The 16529-nt window shown below is 52.9% G+C and overlaps 1 protein-coding gene across 1 annotated transcript in view; it reads left to right on the forward strand.

Annotated features, from left to right (window-relative positions):
* The first annotated feature begins 11827 nt into the window (after positions 1-11827).
* The window catches only part of LOC138651100 (protein-arginine deiminase type-1-like), a 49972-nt gene continuing 45270 nt past the window's right edge, over positions 11828-16529 (forward strand). Inside the window, exon 1 of the mRNA XM_069741092.1 lies at positions 11828-12091. Within this exon, the coding sequence (XP_069597193.1) occupies positions 12000-12091 (92 nt within the window). The 5' untranslated portion in view covers positions 11828-11999. The remainder of the gene's footprint in view (positions 12092-16529) is intronic.

A 16529-nucleotide genomic window follows, 5' to 3' on the forward strand; every position in this document is an offset into this window, starting at 1 on the left:
CATGACGCTGATGTCGGGTGTCCCGGGACCAAGGGCTTCTTCCCTGTCCCTAACGCTAGGGGCTCCCTAGCTCGTACAGTTCCTCGGATTACTTCTGATGGTGAAGATGCCGGGGCCACATACCTAGCCTTAGCTCCTGAATCTGCCCTCAGTCTATATTCCTCTCCCAAGAAAAAGAGGAGTAGTAGTGTACCGTAATACACCAACCAGACTAACAAGACAATATGAACAGGGGTAATGAAAAATACCAAATATACAAATACACTCACACATGTAACAGAGGAATGTATCGGGGAGTGGTGGATGGGATTAAACCAAAGTAGGAGAAGAAGAGGAATTATCACACACTCAAAACCTAGCAACAATCGCAGATAAATCCACCAAACACCTCCACTAGCAACCAACAACAACCTCAAGCCATGCAGCATAAGCCACATTGCACAAGCACCTCCATGCAGATGGAGGTGCCTTAAATAGTTCTTGTCTCCCAGCCATTGGCTGGGAACACTTTAGGATGGTCCCTTTAAGAAGGAGGGAGCGCACGTCTTAAGCATGATACCCAGGGATATGCTCACTGTGTGCGTACCCTGGACATCAACAGCAGGAGAGCAGGGATGAAGTGCGTAAGTATCACAGCTTGTAAACGCTTTTTGTAGCCAGACAAGAGTCTTTCAATTCTTGTTTGAGGGATTTTCTTCCATTCATCTTGGAGAATTCCTCCAGTTCTGTGAGAGTCCTGGGGCGTCTTCCATCCTTAACTATTTTGAGCTCTTTCCACAGATTTTCAATGGTGCTCAGATCACAGGACTGTGAGGGCCATTGTAAAACCTTCAGCTTGCACCTTTTGAGGCCATCTACTGTGGATTGTGACGTGTGTTTAGGATCATTGTCCATTTGTAGCAGCCATCCTATTCCTTTTTTCATCTTCAGCTTTTTACAGATGGTTTTATGTTTGCATCAATAATTTGTTGAAATGTAATTTAATCCATTCTTCCCTCTACTCGTGAAATGTTTTCCCTGCCATTGGCTGCAACACAACCCCAAAGCATGATTGATCCTCCCCCATGCTTAATAGTTGGCGGGATGTTCTTTCCCTGAAATTCTGCACCCTTTTTTTCCACAATTACCTGTGATCATTGTGGCCACAGAGATCTGATTTATCCTCATCAGCCCACAGGACTTGTTTTCAAAATGTATCAGGCTTGTTTATATGTTCTTTTGCATACTTCTGATGCTGAATTTTATGGTGAGGACACAGGAGAGGCTTTCTTCTGATGACTCTTCCATGAAGTCTATATTTGTGCAGGTGTCGCTGAACAGTAGAACAATGTACCACAACTCCAGAGTCTGCTAAATCTTTCTGAAGGTCTTTTGCAGTCAAGCGTGGGTTGATTTTCCTCTCTAGCAATCCTTCGAGCAGATCTCATTGACATTTTGCTTGGTCTTTGAGACCTTATCTTGACCTCCACTATTCCTGGTAACGGCCATTTCTTAATTACATTTCGAATTAAGGAAAGGGCAACTTGAAAATGCTTTATCTTCTTATAGCTTCTCCTGCTTTGTGCCCTCCACCATTTTCAGAGTGCTTGTCAGCTGCTTAAGAGACCCCATGGCTGCTGTTTTTTGGCACAAAGAGGAGGTTGGGTTTTTGGTAAAGCTGGAAATTTGCATCACCTGGCCTTTCCTTATTGATAGTGAAGGAGCATGACTATAGTTTAGCAAATTTTTTAAAAATTCTGTTCCGATTATGATCATCGATGGATATTGTTTTTGCAATATTTGCCAAACACAGCCGAACGCCATTGGAGTCAATGGGAGGAGAAATGAACGAATATGTTCGGAGCCGATCATCAAACATAAATTCGGCATGAATAGGTTCCAATATGGCACGAATATGACAAATTCAGATTCGGTGACCTCATATAGCTGCCTCATACACTGTACACTTACCATGACCTCCCCATACCATCTGTTATGGCTGGCAATCAGGCAACACAGCGTGCAGTAATCAGCGCACATACAGAGATCTGGCAATAACCAAAAACCATAGGACGAGCTCTGAGACGTGGAATCTCTGTAGACTGCAGTACCTGATCTATCCTCACACAACTATAAGCAGCAGTGGATTGCGCCTATCAACTACCTATGCAACTCGGCACTGCCTGAGGAGCTGACTAGCCTGAAGATAGAAATACAAGCCTGACTTACCTCAGAGAAATACCCCAAAGGAATAGGCAGCCCCCCACATATAATGACTGTTAGCAAGATGAAAAGACAAACGTAGGAATGAAATAGATTCAGCAAAGTGAGGCCCGATATTCTAGACAGAGCGAGGATAGCAAAGAGAACTATGCAGTCTACAAAAAACCCTAAAACGAAAACCACGCAAAGGGGCAAAAAGACCCACCGTGCCGAACTAACAGCATGGCGGTGCACCCCTTTGCTTCTCAGAGCTTCCAGCAAAAGATAAAAGCAAGCTGGACAGAAAAAACAGAAAACAAACTAGAAGCACTTATCTAGCAGAGCAGCAGGCCCAAGGAAAGATGCAGTAGCTCAGATCCAACACTGGAACATTGACAAGGAGCAAGGAAGACAGACTCAGGTGGAGCTAAATAGCAAGGCAGCCAACGAGCTCACCAAAACACCTGAGGGAGGAAGCCCAGAGACTGCAATACCACTTGTGACCACAGAAGTGAACTCAGCCACAGAATTCACAACAGTACCCCCCCCTTGAGGAGGGGTCACCGAACCCTCACCAGAACCCCCAGGCCGACCAGGATGAGCCACATGAAAGGCACGAACAAGATCTGGGGCATGGACATCAGAGGCAAAAACCCAGGAATTATCTTCCTGAGCATAACCCTTCCATTTGACCAGATACTGGAGTTTCCGTCTAGAGACACGAGAATCCAAAATCTTCTCCACAATATACTCCAATTCCCCCTCCACCAAAACAGGGGCAGGAGGCTCCACAGATGGAACCATAGGTGCCACGTATCTCCTCAACAACGACCTATGGAATACATTATGTATGGAAAAGGAGTCTGGGAGGGTCAGACGAAAAGACACCGGATTGAGAATCTCAGAAATCCTATACGGACCAATAAAACGAGGTTTAAATTTAGGAGAGGAAACCTTCATAGGAATATGACGAGAAGATAACCAAACCAGATCCCCAACACGAAGTCGGGGTCCCACACGGCGTCTGCGATTAGCGAAAAGCTGAGCCTTCTCCTGGGACAAGGTCAAATTGTCCACTACCTGAGTCCAGATCTGCTGCAACCTGTCCACCACATAATCCACACCAGGACAGTCCGAAGACTCAACCTGTCCTGAAGAGAAACGAGGATGGAACCCAGAATTGCAGAAAAATGGAGAGACCAAGGTAGCCGAGCTGGCCCGATTATTAAGGGCGAACTCAGCCAACGGCAAAAATGACACCCAATCATCCTGGTCAGCGGAAACAAAACATCTCAGATATGTTTCCAAGGTCTGATTGGTTCGTTCGGTCTGGCCATTAGTCTGAGGATGGAAGGCCGAGGAAAAAGATAGGTCAATGCCCATCCTACCACAAAAGGCTCGCCAGAACCTCGAGACAAACTGGGAACCTCTGTCAGAAACAATATTCTCAGGAATGCCATGTAAACGAACCACATGCTGGAAGAACAAAGGCACCAAATCAGAGGAGGAAGGCAATTTAACCAAGGGCACCAGATGGACCATTTTAGAAAAGCGATCACAGACCACCCAAATGACCGACATTTTTTGAGAAACGGGAAGGTCAGAAATGAAATCCATCGAAATATGTGTCCAAGGCCTCTTCGGGACCGGCAAGGGCAAAAGCAACCCACTGGCACGTGAACAGCAGGGCTTAGCCCTAGCACAAATTCCACAGGACTGCACAAAAGCACGCACATCCCGTGACAGAGATGGCCACCAGAAGGATCTAGCAACCAACTCCCTGGTACCAAAGATTCCTGGATCACCGGCCAGCACCGAACAATGAAGTTCAGAGATAACTTTACTAGTCCACCTATCAGGGACGAACAGTTTCTCGGCCGAACAACGATCAGGTTTATTAGCCTGAAATTTCTGCAACACTCTCCGCAAATCAGGGGAGATGGCAGACACAATGACTCCTTCCTTGAGGATACTCGCCGGCTCAGATAACCCCGGAGAGTCGGGCACAAAACTCCTAGACAGAGCATCCGCCTTCACATTTTTAGAGCCCGGAAGGTATGAAATCACAAAATCAAAACGAGCAAAAAATAACGACCAACGGGCCTGTCTAGGATTCAAGCGCTTGGCAGACTCAAGATAAGTAAGGTTCTTATGATCAGTCAAAACCACCACGCGATGCTTAGCACCCTCAAGCCAATGACGCCACTCCTCGAATGCCCACTTCATGGCCAGCAACTCTCGGTTGCCCACATCATAATTACGCTCAGCAGCAGAAAATTTCCTGGAAAAGAAAGCACATGGTTTGAACACTGAGCAACCAGAACCTCTCTGTGACAAAACCGCCCCTGCACCAATCTCAGAAGCATCAACCTCGACCTGGAACGGAAGAGAAACATCAGGTTGACACAACACAGGGGCACAGCAAAAACGACGCTTCAACTCCTGAAAAGCTTCCACGGCAGCAGAAGACCAATTAACCAAATCAGCACCCTTTTTGGTCAAATCGGTCAATGGTCTGGCAATGCTAGAAAAATTACAGATGAAGCGACGATAAAAATTAGCAAAGCCCCGATATTCTAGACAGAGCGAGGATAGCAAAGAGAACTATGCAGTCTACAAAAAACCCTAAAACGAAAACCACGCAAAGGGGCAAAAAGACCCACCGTGCCGAACTAACAGCACGGCGGTGCACCCCTTTGTACCGCGCTGTACTGATTGTGGTCGTACCGCGCTACACTGTTTGTGGTCGTACCGCACTGTACTGATTGTGGTCGTACCGCGGTGTACTGATTGTGGTTGTACCTCGCTGTACTGATTGTGGTCGTATCGCGGTGTACTGATTGTGGTCGTACCTCGCTGTACTGATTGTGGTCGTACCTCGCTGTACTAATTGTGGTCGTACCGCGGTGTACTGATTGTGGTCGTACCTCGCTGTACTGATTGTGGTCGTACCACGGTGTACTGATTGTGGTCGTACCGCGCTGTACTGATTGTGGTTGTACCACACTGTACTGATTGTGGTCGTACCTCGCTGTACTGATTGTGGTCGTACCGCGGTGTACTGATTGTGGTCATACCGCGGTATACTGATTGTGGTCGTACCACGGTGTACTGATTGTGGTCGTACCTCGCTGTACTGATTGTGGTCGTACCTCGCTGTACTGATTGTGGTCGTACCACGGTGTACTGATTGTGGTCGTACCACACTGTACTGATTGTGATCGTACCGCGCTGTACTGATTGTGGTCGTACCTCGCTGTACTGATTGTGGTCGTACCACGGTGTACTGATTATGGTCGTACCGCACTGTACTGATTGTGGTCGTACCACGGTGTACTGATTGTGATCGTACCGCGCTGTACTGATTGTGGTCGTACCTTGCTGTACTGATTGTGGTCGTACCTCGCTGTACTGATTGTGGTCGTACCTCGCTGTACTGATTGTGGTCGTACTGTGCTGTATTGATGGTGGGGCCCAGCAATCAGAGACGTATCACCTATCATTAACCTCTGCTGCTCCAGGACATGGGGTGTCCATACAGAACATGACACCCCACGGTCACCCCAACTCTGGGAAACAATCCGCTCAGAGACCACAGGCGGGTGTACCTGTTCCCTGACACCCCAATACACCGTGACCCCGATACAGAGGGGGGGAGGGGTGGTGATGTGCAGTTGACACCTCTGTCATCACTGCCTGTAATTGGGGCAACATCCGATCATTAATCCGGAATGTGAGTGACGGCGCGAGTCACCGGCGCAATTATACATTCCTGCACTGCTGAGCCACAGCGTATCCGAGCACCGCACCAGCCATGGGCAGCAGAGGATTAGATACACAGCTCAACAGACAGTATCGCACAGGAGAGGATTAGATACACGGCTCAGCAGACAGTATCACATAGGATAGGATTAGATACACAGCTCAGCAGACAGTATCACACAGGAGAGGATTAGATACAGATCAACAGACAGTATCACACAGGATATGATTAGATACACGGCTCAGCAGACAGTATCACACAGGAGAGGATTAGATACACGGCTCAGCAGACAGTATCACACAGGAGAGGATTAGATACACGGCTCAGCAGTCAGTATCACACAGGAGAGGATTAGATACATGGCTCAGCAGTCAGTATCACACAGGAGAGGATTAGATACACGGCTCAGCAGTCAGTATCACACAGGAGAGGATTAGATACACGGCTCAGCAGTCAGTATCACACAGGAGAGGATTAGATACACGGCTCAGCAGACAGTATCACACAGGAGAGGATTAGATACACGGCTCAGCAGACAGTATCACACAGGAGAGGATTAGATACATGGCTCAGCAGTCAGTATCACACAGGAGAGGATTAGATACACGGCTCAGCAGTCAGTATCACACAGGATAGGATTAGATACACGGCTCAGCAGTCAGTATCACACAGGAGAGGATTAGATACACGGCTCAGCAGTCAGTATCACACAGGAGAGGATTAGATACACGGCTCAGCAGTCAGTATCACACAGGAGAGGATTAGATACACGGCTCAGCAGTCAGTATCACACAGGAGAGGATTAGATACACGGCTCAGCAGACAGTATCACACAGGAGAGGATTAGATACACGGCTCAGCAGACAGTATCACACAGGAGAGGATTAGATACACGGCTCAGCAGTCAGTATCACACAGGAGAGGATTAGATACACGGCTCAGCAGTCAGTATCACACAGGAGAGGATTAGATACACGGCTCAGCAGTCAGTATCTATTACACGTGATGAGCTTGGATACGTCGTCGCTGATATATCATTACATATGATAATGTCCCGGTAATAACGCACTTATAATTCTCAGTGATTGATTATAACTATTATTTTTGTGGCAGTTGGATCCAGTTTTGTGGTGATGTCAATGAATCACTCAGGGTGGAGGAATTTTAAGGCAGTATGATGGTCAGGCTGTATATAGGGCAGCTCAGTGGCTCAGTGGTCAGTACTGTACTGTATATGGAGCAGCACGGTGGCTCAGTTTGCAGTGGACCCTAAGAGATGAGCGGACCCCTGGGGATGAGCGTACCCATATGGATAAGTGGACCCCTACGGATATGCGGACCCCTAGGGATGAGCGGACCCTTTGAGATGAGCGGACCCCTAGGGATAAGCGGACCCTTTGAGATAAGCGGACCCCTAGGGATAAGCGGACTCCTAGGGATGAGCAGACCCCTAGGGATAAGCGGACTTCTAGGAATGAGCGGACCCCTAGGGGTCCGCTTATCTCAAAGGGTCCGCTTATCCCTAGGGGTCCGCTCATCTCAAAGGGTCCGCTCATCCCTAGGGGTCCGTAGACATGAGCGGACCCCTAGAGATGAGTGGACTCCTAGGGATGAGTGGACCCCTAGGGATGAGCGGACCCTTAGAGATGAGCGGACCCCTGGGGATGAGCGTACCCATATGGATAAGTGGACCCCTACGGATATGCGGACCCCTAGGGATGAGCGGACCCTTTGAGATGAGCGGACCCCTAGGGATAAGCGGACCCTTTGAGATAAGCGGACCCCTAGGGATAAGCGGACTCCTAGGGATGAGCAGACCCCTAGGGATAAGCGGACTTCTAGGAATGAGCGAACCCCTAGGGGTCCGCTTATCTCAAAGGGTCCGCTTATCCCTAGGGGTCCGCTCATCTCAAAGGGTCCGCTCATCCCTAGGGGTCCGTAGACATGAGCGGACCCCTAGAGATGAGTGGACTCCTAGGGATGAGTGGACCCCTAGGGATGAGCGGACCCTTAGAGATGAGCGGACCCCTAGGGATGAGCGGACCCTTAGAGATGAGCGGACCCCTAGGGATGAGCGGACCCTTAGAGATGAGCGGACCCCTAGGGATGAGCGGACCCTTAGAGATGAGCAGACCCCTAGGGATGAGCGGACCCCTGCGGAGGAGCGGACCCTTAGGGATGAGCGGACCCTTAGGGATGAGCAGACCCCTGGGGAAAAGCAGACATCTAGGGATGAGTGGACCCCTAGGGATAAGCGGACTCTTGAGATGAGCGGATCCCTAGGGATGAGTGGACCCCAAGAGATGAACGGACCCCTAGAGATGAGCGGACCCCTAGTGATGAGCGGACCCCTAGAGATGAGCAGACTAATAGGAATGAGCGGACCCTTGAGATGAGCGGACCCCTAGAGATGAGCGGACCCCTAGGGAGGAGCGGAACTTTAGAGATGAGTGGATCCTTAAAGATGAGCAGACTCCTAGGGATGATCGGACCCCTGGGGAAAAGCAGACATCTAGGGATGAGTGGACCCTTGAGATGAGCGGACCCCTAGGGATGAGTGGACCCCTAGAGATGAGCGGACCCCTAGGAATGAGCGGACCCTTGAGATGAGTGGACCCCTAGGAATGAGCGGACCCTTGAGATGAGCGGACCCCTAGGGATAAGTGGACCCTTAGAGATGAGCGGACCCCTAGGGATGAGCGGACCCCTAGAGATGAGCAGACTCCTAGGAATGAGCGGACCCCTAGAGATATGAGCGGACCCCTAGAGATGAGCGGACCCCTAGAGATGAGCGGACCCCTAGGAATGAGCGGACCCCTAGAGATGAGCGGACTCCTAGGGATGAGCGGACCCCTAGGGATGAGTGGACCCCTAGGGATGAGCGGACCCCTAGGGATGAGCAGTCCCTTAGAGATGAGCGGACCCCTAGAGATGAGCGGACCCCTAGGGATAAGCGGACCCTTAGAGATGAGCGGACCCCTAGGGATGAGCGGACCCCTAGAGATGAGCGGACCCCTAGGAATCAGCGGACCCCTAGAGATATGAGCGGACCCCTAGAGATGAGTGGACCCCTAGAGATGAGCGGACTCCTAGGAATGAGCGGACCCCTAGAGATGAGCGGGCTCCTAGGGATGAGCGGACCCCTAGGGATGAGCGGACCCCTAGAGATGAGCGGACCCCTAGAGATGAGCGGACCCCTAGGAATGAGCGGACCCCTAGAGATGAGCGGACTCCTAGGGATGAGCGGACCCCTAGGGATGAGTGGACCCCTAGGGATGAGCGGACCCCTAGGGATAATCGGACTCCTAGAGATGAGCGGACCCCTAGGGATGAGCAGACCCTTAGGATTGAGCGGACCCCTAGGGATGAGCGGACCCTTAGAGATGAGCGGACCCCTAGGGATGAGCGGACCCTTGAGATGAGCGGACCTCTAGGGATGAGCGGACCCTTAGAGATGAGCAGACCCCTAGGGATGAGCGGAACCTTAGAGATGAGTGGACCCTTAGAGATGAGCGGACCTCTAGGGATGAGTGGACCCCTAGGGATGAGTGGACCCCTAGGGATGAGCGGACCCCTAGAGATGAGCGGACTCCTAGGGATGAGCGGACCCTTAGAGATGAGCGGACCCCTAGGTATGAGCGGACCCCTAGGGATGAGCAGACCCTTAGAGCTGAGCGGACCTTTAGAGATGAGCGGACCTCTAGAGATGAGCGGACCCCTAGGGATGAGCGGACCCCTAGAGATGAGCGGACTCCTAGGGATGAGCGGACCCCTAGAGATGAGCGGACCCCTAGGGATGAGCGGACCCTTAGAGATGAGCGGACCCCTAGAGATGAGCGGACCCCTAGGGATGAGCGGACCCCTAGGGATGAGCGGACCCTTAGAGATGAGCGGACCTTTAGAGATGAGCGGACCCCTAGGGATGAGCGGACCCCTAGAGATGAGCGGACTCCTAGGGATGAGCGGACCCCTAGAGATGAGCGGACCCCTAGGTATGAGCGGACCCCTAGGGATGAGCGGACCCTTAGAGATGAGCGGACCTTTAGAGATGAGCGGACCCCTAGGGATGAGCGGACCCCTAGAGATGAGCGGACCCCTAGGGATGAGCAGACCCTTAGAGATGAGCGGACCCCTAGGGATGAGCGGACCCCTAGAGATGAGCGGACCCTTAGGGATGAGCGGACCCCTAGGGATGAGCGGACCCCTAGGGATGAGCGGACCCTTGAGATGAGCGGACCCCTAGGGATGAGCAGACCCTTAGAGATGAGCAGACCCCTAGGGATAAGCAGACCCATAGGGATGAGTGGACCCTTAGAGATGAGCGGACCCCTAGGGATGAGCGGACCCTTGAGATGAGCGGACCCCTAGGGATGAGCGGACCCCTAGGGATGAGCGGAACCTTAGAGATGAGTGGACCCTTAGAGATGAGCGGACCCCTAGAGATGAGCGGACCCCTAGAGATGAGCGGACCCTTAGGGATGAGCGGACCCTTAGGGATGAGCGGACCCTTAGGGATGAGCGGACCCCTAGAGATGAGCGGACCCCTAGGGATGAGCGGACCCCTAGGGATGAGCGGACCCCTAGAGATGAGCGGACCCCTAGGGATGAGCGGACCCCTAGGGATGAGCGGAACCTTAGAGATGAGTGGACTCCTAGGGATGAGCGGACCCCTAGAGATGAGTGGACCCCTAGGGATGAGCAGACCCCTAGAGATGAGCGGACCCTTAGGGATGAGTGGACCCCTAGGGATGAGCAGACCCCTAGAGATGAGCGGACCCTTAGGGATGAGTGGACCCTTAGAGATGAGCGGACCCCTAGAGATGAGTGGACCCTTAGAGATGAGCGGACCCCTAGAGATGAGTGGACCCCTAGAGATGAGCGGACCCCTAGAGATGAGCGGACCTTTAGAGATGAGCGGACCTCTAGAGATGAGCGGACCCCTAGGGATGAGCAGACCCCTAGAGATGAGCGGACCCCTAGAGATGAGTGGACCCCTAGGGATGAGCAGACCCCTAGAGATGAGCGGACCCTTAGGGATGAGTGGACCCTTAGAGATGAGCGGACCCCTAGAGATGAGTGGACCCCTAGGGATGAGCGGACCCTTAGGGATGAGTGGACCCTTAGAGATGAGCGGACCCCTAGAGATGAGTGGACCCCTAGGGATGAGCGGACCCCTAGAGATGAGCGGACCCCTAGGGATGAGCGGACCCCTAGGGATGAGCAGAACCTTAGAGATGAGTGGACTCCTAGGGATGAGCGGACCCCTAGAGATGAGTGGACCCCTAGGGATGAGCAGACCCCTAGAGATGAGCGGACCCTTAGGGATGAGTGGACCCTTAGAGATGAGCGGACCCCTAGAGATGAGTGGACCCCTAGGGATGAGCAGACCCCTAGAGATGAGCGGACCCTTAGGGATGAGCGGACCCCTAGGGATGAGCCGACCCTTAGGGATGAGCGGACCCTTAGAGATGAGCGGACCCTTAGAGATGAGCCGACCCCTAGGGATGAGCCGACCCCTAGAGATGAGCGGACCCCTGGATGTCCAGGTTTGACCGTACTTTCTTCTGAACCCTATGGACGTCTCTGGTGTCCGGGGTTCAGCATCGCACCGAGCGTTACCGTCCGGGTTTGCTCGTCTCTGGTCGCGGCGTCTTTCCCTTTTTCTGGGGTCTTGTGGCCTCATTACCAGGAGTTTGATGACTTTGGCGCAGATTATCGCTCCAGGGATCGCACTGATCGGAGGTGGCGATGTGATGGATCTCCGTCCGTTTTCTGTACGGCTGGATCCGATATCCGTCCGTCCTGACACCAGGCTCGCTCTGATTGGCTCGTTCCCGCCCCTGACTTCTGTACATATATATTAGCTTTGGACAGAAGCCACAGAACTCGCCGCCTCCTGCAGGAAAACAGGTGAGCGCAGCTCCAGGTGTACGAGAAGCCGCCCGCCCTGCTGACTGACGCCGGCAGACGCCTCCACTAATGACCCCGTCCTGCTGAGGTGAAGCCGTCACTGAATCCTGCCCGTCACCTGCAACCCAGGAACACAGAGGAGACCATGTCTGAGGCCAGGGCCATCCCCGTCACCCACCGGAGGGCGACCTACCATGTCTGCGTGGTCGGGATAGAGACGGCCATCGACATTCACAGGTGCGTCCAACAGACACATTCATTTTCTTCTATTACTCCGCATTCCGAACAATCGGACATCCCCCCTGTATAAATGTTGCCCCTTTTTGTCTGTAAACTCTGATCTTGGCTCTCCCGCCGTCCTGGGGACCTCCAGATCTATGGTCGGGGGACATCTTGCTGGGATTTTTTCCTCCAGATTTGACTAAAGTCACAAAAAAGGTGAAAGTTTGTAATTTGTAAAGAAGGAGCTCAGTGATTGGTCTGGAAGATTCTACGGAATGGATACAATTGTAACAAACCCTCAGCTGTGAGGAGTCTTAGATCAGGGCTGGTTGAGATGTAAGGAGGAATGTTTCCATTCACTGAAAGCAAGGAGAGATCTTGGAAATGAAGAAGAAACAAAGGGCCAAGTCTGTTATAACGTTGTAGAGATGACGTTTGTTACAAGTTTTATTGTCAGAAAACTCCGTCCTGAAATACTCTGTGCTGTGATGACGGGTCCGAGCGTCCGGGCATCACCTGCTGATAGTTTAGCTTTAGGACAGAACTTCCCTGTGGTTGTGTGATCCAGAGGGTCCTCCACTCCGGGCCCTGACGCCATCCATAGGGGCTCCAGGATTGGACCCAGCCCTGACCCATAGAGCTGACAATCTAGTCTTTACTGTAAATGGTTTGAACATTGGCTGTTTAGTCTGTCGGATCCACAGATCGCCACGGATCTCCACAGATCTCCACGGATCGCCCATCTTCATAGCTGCATACGTTCCAGGATTTCTCTAAATCATTGCATTTTGAGGGATGAACCCTTCATATCGATGTGACTGACAGGAGCCGGTGACACAGACTGTGGCTGGACGGGCGACTGACAGGATCCGGTGACTCAGACTGCGGCCGGACGGGTGACTGACACGAGCCGGTGACTCAGACTGTGGCTGGACGGGTGACTGACAGGAGCCGGTGACACAGACTGTGGCTGGACGGGCGACTGACAGGAGCCGGTGACTCAGACTGTGGCTGGATGGGCGACTGACAGGAGCCGGTGACTCAGACTGTGGCTGGACGGGCGACTGACACGAGCCGGTGACTCAGACTGTGGCTGGACGGGCGACTGACAGGAGCCGGTGACTCAGACTGTGGCTGGATGGGCGACTGACAGGAGCCGGTGACTCAGACTGTGGCTGGACGGGCGACTGACAGGAGCCGGTGACTCAGACTGCAGCCGGACATATGATTGACAGGAGCCGGTGACTCAGACTGCGGCCAGACGGGTGACTGACACGAGCCGGTGACTCAGACTGCAGCCGGACATATGATTGACAGGAGCCGGTGACTAAGACTGCGGCCAGACAGGTGATTGACAGGAGCCGGTGACACAGACTGTGGCCAGACATGTGATTGACACGAGCCGGTGACTCAGACTGTGGCCAGACGGGTGATTGACAGGAGCCGGTGACTCAGACTGTGGCCGGACGGGTGATTGACACAAGCCGGTGACTCAGACTGCGGCCGGACAGGTGATTGACAGGAGCCGGTGACTCAGACTGCGGCCAGACGGGTGACTGACAGGAGCCGGTGACTCAGACTGCGGCCAGACGGGTGACTGACAGGAGCCGGTGAGTCAGACTGTGGCCAGACGGGTGATTGACAGGAGCCGGTGAGTCAGACTGTGGCCGGACGGGTGACTGACAGGAGCCGGTGACTCAGACTGTGGCCAGACGGGTGATTGACAGGAGCCGGTGAGTCAGACTGTGGCCGGACGGGTGACTGACAGGAGCCGGTGACTCAGACTGTGGCCAGACGGGTGATTGACCGGAGCCGGTGACTCAGACTGCGGCCGGACGGGTGATTGACAGGAGCCGGTGACACAGACTGCAGCCGGACGGGTGATTGACAGGAGCCGGTGACACAGACTGCGGCCAGACAGGTGATTGACCGGAGCCGGTGACACAGACTGCGGTCGGACGGGTGATTGACCGGAGCCGGTGACACAGACTGCGGCCAGACAGGTGATTGACCGGAGCCGGTGACACAGACTGCGGTCGGACGGATGATTGACAGGAGCCGGTGACACAGACTGCGGCCAGACAGGTGATTGACCGGAGCCGGTGACACAGACTGCGGTCGGACGGGTGACTGACAGGAGCCGGTGACTCAGACTGCAGCTGGACGGATGATTGACAGGAGCCGGTGACAGACTGCGGTCGGACGGGTGATTGACTGGAGCCGGTGACACAGACTGCGGCCGGACGGGTGATTGACAGGAGCCGGTGACTCAGACTGCGGCCGGACGGGTGATTGACCGGAGCCGGTGACACAGACTGTGGCTGGACGGGCGACTGACAGGAGCCGGTGACTCAGACTGCGGCCGGACGGGTGATTGACCGGAGCCGGTGACTCAGACTGCGGCCAGACAGGTGATTGACCGGAGCCGGTGACACAGACTGCGGTCGGACGGGTGATTGACAGGAGCCGGTGACTCAGACTGCAGCTGGATGGGTGATTGACAGGAGCCGGTGACTCAGACTGCGGCCGGACGGGTGATTGACAGGAGCCGGTGACTCAGACTGCGGCCGGACGGGTGATTGACAGGAGCCGGTGACACAGACTGCAGCTGGATGGGTGATTGACAGGAGCCGGTGACACAGACTGCGGCCGGACGGGTGATTGACAGGAGCCGGTGACTCAGACTGCAGCCGGACGGGTGACTGACCGGAGCCGGTGACTCAGACTGTGGCCGGACGGGTGATTGACAGGAGCCGGTGACACAGACTGCGGCCGGACGGGTGATTGACAGGAGCCGGTGACACAGACTGTGGCTGGATGGATGATTGACAGGCGACGATGGCCGGATTATAGGAACTTACTGCCGAACATGAGAGGAGGCGACAGTCCACGTAACCAGAAGTCGTCTCCTCCGCGCCAAGACAACGGTGAACAATAGGGTCTATTTTTCTGTCTTACGGGGGTCTGTGAGCCGGGACACTCACCAATGCCTACAGTGAGGGGACCCCTGACTTTGGCTTTAGCTGGGGGTCTGTGGGATTCTGTTGCAATGTATCAGTCTGGATTACAGGATGTTTATGTCACAGAGGACTGGACACATTGTGACGAACCCTCAGCTGTGAGAAGTGTTATGTAGGCAATCCAGTAACACAGTGTGAGGATCAGAGCACATACAGTGATCTGACAATAACCCAAAAACAATAGAACGAGCTCTGAGACGTGGAATCTCTGTAGACCGCAATACCTGAACCTATCCTACACACAACTAAAGGCGGCTGTGGATTGCGCCTGACACTACCTATGCAACTCGGCACAGCCTGAGGAACTGACTAGCCTGAAGATAGAAATACAAGCCTGACTTGCCTCAGAGAAATACCCCAAAGGAAAAGGCAGCCCCCCACATATAATGACTGTTAGCAAGATGAAAAGACAAAACGTAGGGATGAAATAGATTCAGCAGAGTGAGGCCCGATATTCTAGATAGAGCGAGGATAGCAAAGAGAACTTTGCAGTCTACAAAAAACCCTAAAGCAAAAAACCACGCAAATGGGGCAAAAAGACCCACCGTGCCGAACTAACGGCACGGCGGTACACCCTTTGCGTCTCAGAGCATCCAGCAAAAACGAATAGACAAGCTGGACAGAAAAAAACAGCAACAAAAGCAAAGAAGCACTTATCTAAGCAGAGCAGCAGGCCACAGGAAAGATCCAGAAGCTCAGATCCAACACTGGAACATTGACAAGGAGCAAGGAAGACAGAATCAGGCGGAGTTAAATAACAAGGCAGCCAACGAGCTCACCAAAACACCTGAGGGAGGAAGCCCAGAAGCTGCAGTACCACTTGTGACCACAGGAGTGAATTCAGCCACAGAATTCACAACAGTACCCCACCTTGAGGAGGGGTCACCGAACCCTCACCAGAGCCCCCAGGCCGACCAGGATGAGCCACATGAAAGGCACGAACAAGATCTGGAGCATGGACATCAGAGGCAAAAACCCAGGAATTATCTTCCTGAGCATAACCCTTCCATTTAACCAGATACTGGAGTTTCCGTCTAGAGACACGAGAATCCAAAATTTTCTCCACAATATACTCCAATTCCCCCTCCACCAAAACAGGGGCAGGAGGCTCAACAGATGGAACCATAGGTGCCACGTATCTCCGCAACAACGACCTATGGAATACATTATGTATGGAAAAGGAGTCCGGGAGGGTCAGACGAAAGGACACAGGATTGAGAATCTCAGAAATCCTATACGGACCAATAAAACGAGGTTTAAATTTAGGAGAGGAAACCTTCATAGGAATATGACGAGAAGATAACCAAACCAGATCCCCAACACGAAGTCGGGGACCCACACGGCGTCTGCGATTAGCGAAAAGTTGAGCCTTCTCCTGGGACAAGGTCAAATTGTCCACTACCTGAGTCCAGATCTGCTGCAACCTATCCACC

This window comes from Ranitomeya imitator, chromosome 10 (genome assembly GCF_032444005.1).
Source record: "Ranitomeya imitator isolate aRanImi1 chromosome 10, aRanImi1.pri, whole genome shotgun sequence".
In the NCBI taxonomy this organism is placed as follows: domain Eukaryota; kingdom Metazoa; phylum Chordata; class Amphibia; order Anura; family Dendrobatidae; genus Ranitomeya; species Ranitomeya imitator.